The 14,847-nt window shown below is 37.5% G+C and overlaps 2 protein-coding genes across 3 annotated transcripts; one reads left to right on the top strand and one right to left on the bottom strand.

The window, feature by feature from the left end:
* Positions 1–914: 914 nt before the first annotated feature.
* LOC141811518 (cationic amino acid transporter 2, vacuolar-like) lies at positions 915–7,272 on the top strand. 2 transcript variants are annotated; one of them, XM_074699540.1, is made up of 14 exons: positions 915–1,275; positions 1,881–2,082; positions 2,312–2,396; positions 4,172–4,312; positions 4,398–4,516; positions 4,591–4,687; positions 4,806–4,978; positions 5,074–5,140; positions 5,526–5,684; positions 5,784–6,051; positions 6,293–6,401; positions 6,624–6,739; positions 6,805–6,880; positions 6,966–7,272. In XM_074699540.1, exons 1-14 carry the CDS (start codon positions 1,125–1,127, stop codon positions 7,123–7,125), a joined length of 1,923 nt encoding a protein of 640 aa, XP_074555641.1. In that variant the 5' UTR covers positions 915–1,124; the 3' UTR covers positions 7,126–7,272. The 2 variants fall into 2 exon arrangements, with proteins under 2 accessions (XP_074555641.1, XP_074555642.1); XM_074699541.1 differs by having other exon boundaries at positions 6,627–6,739.
* Positions 7,273–8,272: 1,000 nt separating this feature from the next.
* LOC141848451 (type I inositol polyphosphate 5-phosphatase 4-like) lies at positions 8,273–11,078 on the bottom strand. The gene is made up of 11 exons (XM_074736482.1): positions 11,049–11,078; positions 10,852–10,942; positions 10,649–10,717; positions 10,506–10,569; positions 10,305–10,409; positions 9,710–10,216; positions 9,479–9,620; positions 9,193–9,386; positions 8,991–9,099; positions 8,599–8,747; positions 8,273–8,489 (listed from the first exon to the last, which is right to left on the bottom strand). The coding sequence occupies exons 1-11, from the start codon at positions 11,076–11,078 to the stop codon at positions 8,273–8,275; spliced, it is 1,677 nt and encodes a 558-aa protein (XP_074592583.1).
* Positions 11,079–14,847: the final 3,769 nt, after the last annotated feature.

Genomic DNA, 14,847 nt, shown 5'->3' on the forward strand with positions numbered 1-14,847 from the left:
GGAGAATGTTGGATATATTTTATATGGACTAGCATAATTAACATATTGTTATTGGGCTTAGCTATAATGGGTAGGCTTGACCCATTAAATCATAGCAGAGGCCCCTTCTCCTAACCTTAAAATGTGGTTGTCGCCCCATTGAGACAGACACGAACATTATGGAATTGGGCGATAGGAGAAGTTTCTCTGCGTTTTACTCTATTGCTGTTTTGAGTTTTTTTTCTTACAGGAAAACAAGATTAACTCCTCGACATCTTCCGCTTCAGGTATCTTGAATTAGATGTATAGTTTTTCCTTCATTATATTTATTAATTTAATAAATTATTTTATTAAAATAATTGTAGTAACAAATTATTTTATTAAAAATATATACATTTATTTTAAATTTACATAATTATAAATAAATTATATTTATTTTTTATATATTATCAAATTTGTATCCTCATTAATATTTTTAATATTAATATTATTAATTTAATTTAAAAATAAAATAAATTAAAAATAATATAGTAAATATTAAATCGATTATATTTTAATTCTTCCTTTTCAAAAATAAGCTGGAAGATTGAGGAAACCACTCGATCCTTAGCCAAACTTACTTCACTGAACTAACAGCCGATCGGATTTCCAGCTCGATAAAGGCGACTGGATACGACACGTGGGACCCACTGGCCAGCGTGTCGAGCGGGTGGATCGGGAAAGTCCGCTGTCGCTGCCTCTTCCATGATTGCGGATCCCCTTCAAGTGTCATTGCAAGTGTCATTCGGCATTCGGGGGAACCGTAAGCGTAACATCCGTCAATCTGGACGGCAGTGATGCGGCGTTGTTCGTCTCGACTTGCAAAGAAGATTGGAGGGATCCTAGTGAGATTAAGAAACTAGTTCTTCGGACGAGTACAAGAACGGCGGCGAGAAGTGCTCCGGCGCGGAGGCGGTGGGAAGAAGAGTCAAGAGAGGAAGGATTAATAAGTCAGGGAGAGGAGTTCGATTTCTTCTCCCTGCTCTCTCTCTCTCCTTCCGTCTGCCAGGCGGCACAAAAAAGTTCCAATCATTGTTGGGTCGAACTGTTTTATCTCGATTATTGATAAAAAAATTGTGTTTTTCGCAATCGTTTGCGAACTTGTGATGGAATTCAGCGAGGGGGCAGCGGAGAAGAGATCAGGCGCCGGGGTGGGGTTCCGCTTCCTGACGAGGCGGAAGCAGGTAGACTCTAATCGGACTGGCGGAGGGCACCAGCTCGCCAAGGCGTTGTCGGTTCCGCAGCTTGTGGTCATAGGTAAGAACGTCCATTCTTTTTGTCCTTCCTGTGCTTCTTATTGTTTTGTGCTTGTAGTCTAAGGCCGTTTTTTGCAGCTGGATTTCTACGTTCCCCTCCATCGCGAGTAATATGTTACTCTGCTTCGTTTTTGCCCTAAAAATAATAGTTTTGATGTTTTTAGTCGTTTAGTTATTGATTTCGTTGGAAGGTTACAAAAATGGTCATATTTCCTGCAGTTGCTAAATTCGTCGACGGATGCAGTGCCCTCCTTATCTAGCATATACTTATCATGGTCGCGTTTCCTTTTTAGTGTAGTTGATGTCTGACACACAATTATAAATTCTGTTTGTTTTCTAGCGTGAATTTTGTTCTCCATGTTATGCAAGTAATAAGGGGTTTTGTATTGCTTTTTTTGCTCAACTTCTATTTAGTTTCACACCTTAGATTTTGAAGCTAATTTGACATATTACTGTTTTCCCCCTGTTATCAATATTCATCTTGTTGGTTCCCTGTTGACTAGAGTTTTGATCAACTTGGTATACTACCCATGCCATTATTTTGAAGTTCATAACAAAGATTCTTAGATTTTGATGCCATAATTGTTCTTCTTCCTATATATACAGGTGTTGGCACAACTATAGGTGCTGGAGTCTATGTTCTTGTTGGCACTGCTGCCAGAGAGCATTCAGGACCAGCTCTCACCATCTCCTTTCTGATAGCTGGGATAGCAGCTGCCCTTTCAGCTTTCTGCTATGCGGAGCTTTCAAGTCGTTGCCCTTCTGCAGGAAGCGCCTACCATTATTCATACATTTGTGTTGGAGAAGGGTAATTATTTAATTCTTTACAATAGCAAAATCAAATTTGTATTATTACTGAAGGAATTGCTGTGAGATATTTTAGTTAAACTTGTTCTGGTATTATTCGAGCTTCAAAATTGAGGGAATGTGCTAAGAAAATAAAGTATCACTAGATTATGATTGTAGAATGATGTTGATTAATTAATTTGTCAGACATAAGCTACTTGGTAATTCATGTTTGTTATCTTTCTTGTCAGGGTTGCTTGGATTGTTGGCTGGGCTTTAATTCTTGAGTATACAATTGGTGGAGCAGCTGTTGCACGTGGCATATCTCCAAACTTGGTTAGTGAGTTTCCATTACCTTGAGCTTTTTATCTAAGTTGATTGGTACTACTCATTTACAATGACAGATGTGCCATTTGTAAAATATAACAATGTCCCTCTCAAATCATACTTGAGTTCGTACTTGTCAATTCTTTTACTCTCATATCTTAGAACATTATGCTACACTTTATTACTCATCCATTTAGATGCAAAGATGTTTTGATGCTCTGATGACCAACAAGTGCTTACATAGCTAATATATATACTAATACTGTCCAGCAAATCCCGATGCTTGTTAAGATTTCACATTTTGTATTTGGAGGTGACTTCTTGACTTATTCTGTGCTTCCAATTCTGTAAGCCCAATTGTTTTGTTACTTAACTGTTACTTTTTTAAAAAATAAAATAAAATCGATTAGCCATCTTATAGCCAATATCTCATTTTTGAATCAGTAAAGAAAGCATGGTTCTTTGAACTCCAGTAAGTCTTGATGATGATGTATATTATTGCCACTATCATTAGACCATATTAGCCCAAATTCTTTGGGTCCAACCACATATATCTATCCAATTACTGCATCAAAACATACGTGGGATTATTTTATTATTAGTCTTCAATTTTCTTAAAGCATTTTAATTACATTAATTTAGTGTTTTACTTGATTTTCTTCTACTGCTTACCAATTCTGATTATGCGACTCTAACTCATGAAAGATTTTGGTCAATATTGAACATGGCATGCCATCTTAATCTATTTTCTCTCATGTTATTATTTTAGATATATTAATTATTCTTGGATAGCTATGGTATTGTTTTTATCTGTTCTAGTAATCTCACATAACTATTTTAACAATTTGATCGTTGCTATATCAACTTTTTATACATGCTATTCTGTATCTGCCCAACATTTCTATCCATAAAGTATGACCAATTAACAACAATCCATAATTTTTCTTTTAAATTAAGGAGCACATAGCGATCACACAAAACTATAATAGCTCCCTCCATTTCGACTAACTATCCTTTATCCTCTTAATGATATCTTCATCAGCATATCCTAATCTCTACATCTCCTTGTTGAACAATAGGTCCTAGATATCTAGAACTGAACACTAATTTTATTGTCATCCATCCTTACTACTCTCAATTCTTATTATTGAAAGAATCTTATATAATGAGGTTTAATTTACTTAAAAACTGTAGTTTCTAAAGGTTTTCTCTATAACTCAAGCATCCGTGATTAACTTTGAGTTTCAATCTATTTAGCCCTCTCAACGTTCATTGATACCATGGAAGTTGATCTTGAATGTGGTTGGTAGAATCATCTATGCTAATGTAAAACAACTAGAATTTGATGAGAAGTTAATATTATTGGGAATTCTTTTGTTACATTCCAAGTAACTCTATCACTTGCGACTTATATCCACATTATGACATTGTCCTTCGTCATACTGATATTTTTTCAACATCATATGCAAATTGTTTGTCTCGTCTCTATATTCTTTTGTTAGTTGTCTTACTCGGTAAATAACATGTAAAGTTCAACAAATAACATTTAAAGTTCAGCTTTTGTTTATGAAGCCAAATTGATTCTTGGAATCACTAGGTCATCATCATTATGGAAAATTATTAGCAGGACTTTCTGTGTATTTTTTCTCAACTTTGCTGAATGCATTCTTTTAACAAATATAAACAATGCATTAATATATTTAACGGCTGAAATTCTTGGAGAAATGATGATAATGTCAAAAATATATCTTGACTGTCAGTTCTCCTTACAATATTGATTTCAGGCATTAGTTTTTGGAGGAAAAGATAGTCTGCCTTCATTTTTGGCACGTGTTCAGATACCAGGCACTGATATTGTGGTTGACCCCTTTGCCGCTTCTCTAGTGCTGATTGTGACTATATTACTATGCATGGGAATAAAGGAGGTATGCCCCTAACAGCAAGGCTTTTGATGCTAATCTTATGCAGTTTGCTAGCTAGGTTCTTAACTTTTGATGCTTTATCATGCAGAGCACATTTGTACAAGGAATCGTCACTACTCTAAATGCCTGTGTCCTGTTATTTGTCATCATTGCTGGTGGGTATGTCGGCTTCCAGACTGGATGGGTTGGATATACTGTAACTGGCGGGTAATTTATGACTAAAGATTCCATTCAAAGATTTTAATTAATTCTTGTTCTCATTGTGTATTGTAAAGTTTCAGATATTTCCCTTTTGGTGTAAATGGAGTGTTTGCTGGTTCAGCGACTGTCTTCTTTGCATTCATAGGATTTGATTCTGTTGTGAGCACTGCTGAGGAGGTTAGATTTATTTATTTTACTTTTTGTGATCCTGATGCACATGATGCTTAATTGTTCATCGTGTTTATGAGGATATTGTAAATGAGTATAATTTTTGTTTTCTTCTGTTGTTGTGCAGGTTAAGAATCCTCAAAGAGACTTGCCTTTAGGTATAGCAACTGCTTTGACCATATGTTGTTCCTTGTACATGATGGTCTCCATGGTTGTAGTTGGCTTGGTTCCATATTTTGCTTTGGACCCTGACACTCCAATATCATCTGCATTTGCGAGGAATGATGTTCACTGGGCAGTGTAAGTTGCTTGCCCATGCATCTCCCTTATAGGCATTCTGTAATATTCTTCCCCTTCCTTCATGATTTCTTTTTTTTTTACTTCTTGATAACCAGGTACATAATCACATCGGGTGCTTGTCTTGCGCTTTGCTCAGCTTTGATGGGTTCAATGCTCCCGCAGGTGAGAATTGATGAGAATGGAAACAAAAATGATCAAACAACATCGTATAAATATATACTTTAATTTTCTAGCAAGATAAGTAGGTTCCTTTTACGACAGGTGAAGAATTGGCTTTGAGTGGGTTATGCAATTGCATTTTCTTAGCTTCCAATACTTGGAAACCTTATTGTCACTTGTAGCATATAATAATGGTGATCCACATTGTCGCCAACTTTTAGATGAGGTCTTGGAATAGACTGCACTAAACCGGACTAGTTTAGTTTCATTGGTACTTCAGCGATCGTCAACACTGTTTGTCATACCAAATATATTTGTTTGAACTCTGTAACTAGTCATGGTTTTTGATGTACTAATATTCTGAATTCTGTATGTGTTTTTTTGCCAGCCTAGAGTACTAATGGCAATGGCTAGAGATGGATTGTTGCCATCATTTTTCTCTGATGTTAATGAGCACACAAAAGTTCCAGTGAAGAGCACGATCGTAACGGGCGTCTTCGCAGCATCCCTAACATTCTTTATGGACGTTTCGCAATTAGCTGGAATGGTAAATAACTTTAGGCTCTCCTATGTTCTTTACATAGTTGTGCAAACTTTTTTACCCTCCTTTAACCACCCTGCATTTTGTATACTCTGTAATGCATAGGTCAGTGTCGGCACACTTCTTGCATTCACCATAGTTGCAATTTCAATCTTGATACTGAGATATGCCCCTCCAAGTGAGGTTCCTCTGCCATCAACTCTCCAGGAATCAATCGATTCAGTTTCATTTCGCCATAATTCTCAAAATAATGGGGAAAAGGCAGGTTCTTCTGAAATTATCTGCAGTAAACATGACCAAGATGATGACATATCTGAAACCATTTCTAAGGAATCATTGGATTATCCTCTGATCGTGAAGGAAACTAGTAAAGGTAATTATGACTCAAAATCTATAAAATCTCTGAACTATATATATTTATACCCTCATGATTATGCAACTTATGTTTAGTAAACAGCATTTGCATTTCTTGTCATTGCTTCCTTGTCATCAATATATAAGTTAATAGTTAGGTGAGTGTTTGTTCCTCATCGACGATCTAGCAAGTCGTTACATGGGAGTACTATGTATAGGTATAATGATTTATATCTTTCATCTCAGTTGATATTTTGCAGAGAATTTGAACGAACAAGCTCGGCGGCAGAAAGCAGCTTGGAGCATAGCATTTGTCTGTGCTGGAGTGCTTATCCTCACTATATCAGCTTCCTACTCATTCTTGCCTGAGTAAGTGATTCAGATACTAGTGAAGTAGTCTTGGTGAAAATCATGTGTGACCCGTGAGTTCTTTCGCTTTGGGATGAACTATTTACGACTATTAACGACCACGAAATGACCGAATTTGAAACCTGCCAATATGAACTATACAATGCATATACATAAGCTTATATTGCTCAGTTATATTCTTTCTCTAGCAGCTGCTAACGACCTTCCAATTATGTATCTTAGTAGTTTTCTACGCTACACCGCATGCTCAGCCGGCGGCTTGTTTCTTCTTGCTGGTCTGTTTGTGCTTTACTGGATTGGCCAAGACGATGCTCGGCACAGCTTTGGGCACGCCGGAGGTACACTACCTATGACAATGTCCTCTGCATTCCGATAAGTTACACAATTTTGGTGGTCTCTGCAGGTTTCATTTGCCCCTTTGTGCCATTTCTTCCCGTTTGTTGCATCCTCGTTAACGCGTATCTGCTGGTGAATCTCAGGTGAGGCTATACTTGCCTACTCTCTTCATATATTTGATTCAAGGTGGCTCATCACCGACGACATTGATTGTGTGTTTGATGCTAGTGCTGGCACATGGCTTCGTGTTTCGCTGTGGCTGCTGCTGGGGATCATCGTGTACTTGTTCTACGGGCGAACCCGGAGCTCTCTGACCGGCGTAGTGTATGTGCCGGGGGTTCATGTGGATGAAATATACAAAGCTTGCAGAAGAAAAGAGGAGCTGTAACATACATAGCTGCTGCTACCTCCTAAACCAGTGCAAATGGTTTGTTAAAAAACAGAGAAGGAAGATAATTTTTATATACATTTTTAAATTGACTTTATCTATTTTTTTGATATTTAATCAAAACTTCAGCCTAGTTGTATGGATCAAGCTGTGAGCTACAGTCACCTTTGCCGTTGACCTTCCCAGAATCTAATGAACAGAGCCTCATGTTACTTGGGATCTTTGCCAAAATGCCTTTTGACTTGCACTCACATTAAATATTCAGATATCCTATTCCCTCTGCCTAATTTTAGGGTCCCCTCAGCTCATGTCTGCAAGTCCCCCAACCAGATCTGCTATCTTCATCTTCGTACCTTTTCCAGTTCCCAGTTACCAAGAAAAAGCTCAAGAAAACTATCCACCAAATCATCAACTGCTAATTCTTTATGACAGTGGCAATGAAACTGCTCAGAACTGACCACCTTTCTTCAGCCTATTCAACAGAAAGAACCTCTGCCTACAATGAATTGTCTACATATTCCTGCACTCTTTCTCAAACATCAATGCTTAAACTATACTGACACACCCACTTGGCGGTTCTTGGGAAAGGCACCAGTGGTTGCTTTTATTGGGGCATCTTCCTTGATCGACTCAATGGAACTGCCAAGTGACCTGCCTGTGAGCATCCTTGCCTTTTGCAAAAAGAAACAAGTCTGGTTACTTTGTGCTGTCGATGGCCAGCAAAATTCTGTAGTGGAAGTCTGGAACTGGCCTCTTGTATCTTTCCTGGCAGTCAGCAAGCAGAAATGAGCTCGGTTGTGGATACTGCTTTAATTTGCCAGTTTTATGGAACAAGATCAAGTGGAGAGGACAGAGCCTTTACCCACATTGTAGTTGGTAAGAAATGGTTTGAATCCCTTGCTGCTTTCATGAAAAAGGAGCAACATTCAGTTGAGCAATTTGAAGAAAAACATGCCAACAAATTTGACAAACAGATAATAAGCACCTGCTTTCTTTGTTTGAGTTTGGGTCCACAATGATTTTAGAAGCTCTTTGTCGAGGCCGATAAGTTTAGCGCGGTAAAGTGATCATTATACCGAGTGGTTCTTGTATGATTTGTGCATAAGGGATGTTTTTGGGACCTTGATTTGTAGCTTGTGCCAAAGAATTAGTAGTAAGTTTCTGCAAAACCATGAGAGAATGGCAATAGTTCTTCCACCTCAACCCGAGAGCTAGAGCTCGTGCTTTTGATTCTAGTACAGTTGACTATTTCAACCTCGGCGGTGAAAATGCTATGTACCAGTCTATGGTCGGAAAATCTTGACTCGCCATGTGAATAAGCTAGCTGAGTAAGACCTCGTCCATGCCATAAAATCCGATCACACCTATATTCGCAACAGAATAGGAAAAAGATTTTGATTAGCTAAGAGACTAGACCAACTTGAGGATAGCACATTGTGGCAAAGTTATGCCAAAGAAGAATTATAACTCTACCATGCTGGTGTTCGCCTTTTCTCTTTACGGTGTATGTCTTCACCGGCATATCGGTCGGAGTTGTTTGAATATTTGTACGTCGGAGGAAAGGATATCCTTCCTTCTTTCCATCCTTGGAAAACACGGCCGCATCGTTGCTCTATTCGAAGCTGTTTTTATACGAAAAAGGATTGAGTTTCGGAACACATAAAGCATAGAAGATTCACGGCTTTTAACTAGTCCACAAGGAGTCATTTTGCCCTCTTGGGGAGAATCTACAAAAGCATTGCATTTGTAATACCGAAAAAGCTATTTCCATACTTTCGAAAGATTGAATTTGTTCAAAGCAACACTAAGAAAGTAAAGCAAAGCTACAAACTTAAACAACACTTATGAAAGGATTGGCCAACTACCTGATCCCTTTCCAACAATGCTCTCCAATTGTGCATCTCAACTAGAGCTTTCGCTGACTGATACGAAAGAGCAATACGGTAGTTCAAGTCGCCGAGCCATATGATGCGACTGAAATAAGAAATATAACAAGAGCAAACTATCACCAATTCATTCCTTTCTGGTCACAAGTGAATAATAGCAGAGTGTGAAGATTAGTCCTACTCATGATCAAGAATTGTTTCAGGAGACTTGTCATCGAACACTTTGTGCACTCGAGGAAACTTTGTTTTCCTTAATATCTCAATCACATCTGAGTTCCTCCGCAACTCATCCCCTTCTTTCTCGCCGGAAGTTAGATGACTACAAACGAAACAAAAGCTTGTTTGATGCAAACACATGCTGATTGCTATCGAACCCTACACACGAAAATGAACAATTTGCTTCACAATAAGACTATGGACAATTGCAAACAAACTAGTCAGTGTAATGCAAGAAGCAAGATGCTAACCTTGTTTCCGAGATAACCCATTAGTCCCCTTCCGACACAAGAGACCTTCAAGTTCGTTATCTCACTTCGAATTTCACTTCGAACCCAAATTGTCAAGAATATGCCAACCATCTGCTTGCTTGCAACTAAGCAGTATCTAGAACTGTAACATAGGAATTAAGAACTTTTATGAGAGAAAGATTTCTACCACTGAAGAAGCAAATCAATGGAAGGAACTATCGAAACAAACACCTAGAGTGAACCGATGAGGATGTATCGGTTTCTTCCAAATACTGTGGAGCTCCATAAGCATATGGCATTGGTGAGAAAAGACCAGCATAAGGTGATTCTCCCCTGCCAATCTCATCATAGGGTGAGCCTCCATAACTGCAATTGGGATCAAAGTTGCTCGGCCTGCTCTCGATGCTTATCCGGTCACAAACACTATACCTTCGATCCAACCATGGCTGCATTACCGCGACATCGTCACCCATTCTCAAACTATGACTCGTGTAGAGGAACGACGGTCGATGGAAGAATGATGATGAATTCATGTTCCTTGTGGAGGATCCCTCAAAATCAGCATCTAGCTCAACCAGTGGATTGGGGATCGGAGACGGTAAACGGTAGCTGCCACAATTACCTGCTCCTGGAAGAGTGTTCAATGTCTTTCTAATGAGTGCCAGCCATTTCTTGGCCGGAATGTTGTCTTCTGAACCAAGAACGTTGCCGGCATTGAGAGGAACAATCTCTTGAAATCTGAAAAGAAGAAGAAGAAGAAGAAAGGAACTAAGCAAAATGGTACTTCAACATCACAAAATTTAGCTGAGTGAAGTGCAGAACCAACCCCAGAACATAAATGTCTGCAGGAGGCGATGTATGAATCCATTCCTCAAGATTCAGTGTCTTTGTTGGGGACTTGCCACCAACGTTCCATGTCGATACAAAAATTCTATGAACCAAAAATCACATAACTAAGATATTAGAATCACTTGACATGCTAAAAACCAGAAAGCAAAATTTTGCAAGGAGCAAAAGAATCGATTACTTGTAATCCTGAACATCTGCAACTTGAGCTGTGTCAGCATCTGAGTTGCTCTTGAACTGTCTCTCTGAGAAATCGACAAGGAAATGACAATCTTGTTTGTGGTCAAAAGTTGAGAACAAGAGAGATCTCAACATTGAATTTACCTCTTCTGCTTTTCTTCACTGTGCTTGTCTCCATGTCTGCTGAATTGGCCCTCCATTTCCAATCACCTTCTGATGAAAACTCAGAATCGTTAATGGAGGAAAGAACAGAATAGCAACAGAAAAGGATACGATTCTGATGAGTTTTTTTCTTCTTCGATTTTCGTTTCTTGGCTCAAGAAACACTGAAGGAAAGAAAGGCCTACCTCTTCCAAACGAATCATCATCGGCATGGAAGTGCTGAGGTTTGTTCTTGGAGCTGAACCATTTTCGTACCGTCTTGGACCAAGATGACTTCTCCGATCAAAACAAGATTATATATATCAGAAAACGAGATCAGAACTCTCGAAGACCAAACACATGGGAGCGATATGAAGAACCAAACATTTCCGCAATAGAAAACCTTGTCTTTCCTCGAGCTGTCATCTCTCATTGTTCCAGAAGTCCTTCATGCACACCGCTGCTGATGCCGATGTCGAAGAAGCGCAAAAGGCCGACTTTTTCGACGAAGAAGGTGGAGTTTTCCCCTCAAATAAAGAGGGATCCGAAGCCTACGGATCCAAAGAAAGGGGAAAGCTGTGATTGTGGACGCAGATTTAGGGAAGAACAGCGAATGGGAGAGCTAGCGCACACTGCCTTCCTCCCCCCAATGCCTTGTTTTCGGACTCCGCTACAGCAAAGCGTCCAATTTGAAGAGAAGAAAAAGCGGAAGCACGGAGCTTTATTCTCCCTCGTAAACCTGCCTTCCTCTCTCCTCTCTCCTCCGCCCACTTCTTCCTCCGAGGCACTTTGCTTCCCCCAAAACCAGAGCAAAGCTGCTAAGAGCCAGAGAGAGAGAGAGAGAGAGTACGAGTAGACAACTACCCATCTGCTGCCCGCACTTCGTCAGTCCCTGTCTCCAGGCTGACTCTGCTTCTGCATCCTCAAAATCCTGCCCGCGGTCAGTTTCTGTTCTTTTCTCACTGTTCCTCTAGAGGAAAAAAAAGTAACAAACACAGCAAGAACTAATCAAATCAGTGAAGAACACAAATGCCAAAGACTCGTCTGATCCTCGAGAGATGATTATCAGCTAGATATACAGCATTGTTTGTTTTTCTGTGAACAACCAAAAAATCGAATTTTTCTACTTGCAACGGTTGATCGTCTGTAGCAACCATATGCAACATATTGATCACAAACAAGTCTCTCTACTCGTAAAAATGTGATTTTGGTTTGTCTTTTGCATTAAATGGCGAGGGGAATATCTGTCTAGAACGCCTTCGCCACTTTTCTGCACGCAGTCAAGTGTTTCTTCCTAGAACGTTGGGCTGTCTGTTCTTGTCTACTGCTGCACCAACTGCCACAACATCTCCGCCTCGAGGTTCCTCGTCGCTGTAGGGCTCCTCTGCTGCTCGAATGCTGTATTTAAGGGGCATAGGTCCTTGCGAATGTGGGAAATGAACAGGTCATGAGTCCTTCGAATTCAGGCTCCTGCCTGGCCTGCACTGAGCAGATAGGAGACACTGTGTTTGATTTAGCTCCTCAAGGCCATAAATTAAGGTGAGTTGCACTGCCACTCATGATCTCGCTCGAACCATCTTGGGAACTGTCCGAGGAGAAGGTGCCTCAGAATTGCCAAAGAATTTCTAGGCACATAGCCCTTCACATCAACCTGTCCGATCGATCAGTAGGCCATAAATGCCCTGCCTTCTAATCTTCCATCAACCTCGTTCCCCTCATATTTAGTTTAAACAGTTTGATGTTTGATTTATAATCTTCACATGCATAACCATGCATCAAAACTTCATATTCAATCAATTCTTCAGCAATATGAATGATGGCTTTAATATTAAGCTTTCCTTTTCTTTTTGCTCTGCATCATAAGAAGCTCATGAAGAATGTATAGACATAAATAAATATATAAACATATAGAGAAGGAGAGAAAGAAGAGTCAAAGGAGTAAAGTTTCTTCTCCAAACACTTTTCTTTTTCAGCTTTAAGACCTTCTCATTTAGCTTTATAGACAGTAGTCTCACATAACGATTTGATAGAGATTGGCCTTTCCTTCAAGTCATTTTCTTGGAGTTCTTCACATCAAAAGGAGCAAATAATTGAGGAAAAAAGGGGGCAAAACTAAAGCAGCTTTAGCTAGATCTACACAGTAAATTAGATTCTTCATCTTAAGGGGTTGCGATAATGTAGGAGGATCCTATCAACTAGATCAAATCTACCATTTTTGATAAAAACAACTTTTAAAAAGGTATTGTTAGAATTAGAAGAAAGAATATTTGGATGAAATCTTCAAAGCAAATCATTTACTTTCAAGTAATTTAATGCAGCTGCATGATCTCAATTGAAGTTGAAGATTGAATTTGGATATTTCATATATGATCTTCTTTTTGTTCTTCAGAATAAAAAGTCATCGTATGATGTCATATGGATCTTTTCATATCAAAATTAACAACCAAATTTAGGAGATTTTTTTAAAACTTAATTAGAACTATTTTATCGGGCAGAGTTTTATTGGGCTAAAATCTGGGCTTGAAATAACACGGCCCAAGAACGATTTTATGGGCTCTTTAGTAGTCTAATATTATTGTAGAAATTTGATTTCATAAATTGACTTTTTTTTCTTAAAAAATATTATTATTTTAAATGAAATGATGATGCATGTAAAATCATCTTGAATTGTTAAATTCATTTATTTAGTTAAAGTCCAAATTTGAGGATTTATTTAGAAAAGTGTGTTATATTATTCTTCAAAATAATACATGACAATTAAATCAATAAAACTAGATTAATAATATTATTATATATACTTTATAAAATGAAATCCCACTTATATGGCTTAAGCTGATAATTTAACTTAAAAAATCAACAATAAGCTTTACATAAATATCAAAAGCATAAAAAAATCTAACTTAAACCATAATAACTGTATATTAAAATAATAGGATTTAGTTTAATCATAAGATAAAAGTCATTTTAGTGCACTGTTCTAATAGACAAAGAAATTAAGTAAAGACAAGGAGACCCTCTCAAGGATCACTATGAAATATATTGTCTTTGTTCAAGCCATTGAAACCCAAATGCAACCAAATAAAGCATGGATGGCTTCATTTCTCATCAATAATTTTAACTTTTTCATAGCACAAATATGCAACAAGACAATCACTCTCTTTTTTCTCAAACAAAACAAAAAGAAAAAAAGAAAAAAAAGAAAGAAAAACTCACAACACACATTTTTTTTGTGGTTGTGGTCAGAGAGAGTGATATGCTTGTCAAGTGACAAAGAAACATTTCATGTGTCAGTGTACTATTTCATATGTTGTAGGGCAGCAACTTTAATTTCTGAAAATTAAAAATAATAATAATTAATTTTATGATATGTGTAAGATCTGCATATGGAGAATAATTCCAAGTTTCATCACAAAAGGTCAGTTAAGATGCAACAGTTTCTGATCTTCTTTGTTCTTGTACTTCCTCAATATATATATATATATATATATATATATATATATATATATATATATATATATATATATATATATATATTTCATTTTGTTTATTTTTAGAATAACAATTTATCTATTTTTTATTTTGTTAAAACTACAAGGTTAAAATGAAGAAGAAGAAGGTGAGAATATTTTTCAAGTTAATAAATGAGTGCATGAATCAATCAGTGGTATAAAGGCTATCCAATAATTTAGAAGCCTAAAGTTTCTTTAGAATCTTGCTTCAAACTAAAATAATAATAATAATAATAATTTTTTGGACCCCAATCAATTGAGAATATTATCATTGCCAAAGAGAAAAAAAAATGTAGATCACTAACCAAAAGTGGAAGGTGCACCTCATGGAGTTCAATCCACCACTTCTTGTTCTTGGTACCTTCAAATAATTGAATAGATTATTCACCCCCAAAGATAAAATTATTATTATTATAGTAAAAAAGGGGGAAATATGTGGTAGAATGTCACAGTAAGAGTTGGTGAATCAGGGGAAATACCTTAATGGAAGAAATAAAGTAAAATAAATAGTTGTTTATTAATGAAGAGTACTGTTTTGGACTAATTTAAGTTCTTACAAGCTTAATATCAGGTTGATAATTCAATAATAAATTATGCTAAACATCACAAATTTAAATATACTCTATTCTTTCCATTGAAGTTTAAGTAAATGATCTCAACTACTTCGATTGCATATTTATTCCTATCTAATCT

This window comes from Curcuma longa, chromosome 17 (assembly GCF_044706935.1).
Source record: "Curcuma longa cultivar G26 ecotype Majalengka, Jawa Barat chromosome 17, ITB_CL_G26_1.1, whole genome shotgun sequence".
Classification (NCBI taxonomy): Eukaryota; Viridiplantae; Streptophyta; class Magnoliopsida; order Zingiberales; family Zingiberaceae; genus Curcuma; species Curcuma longa.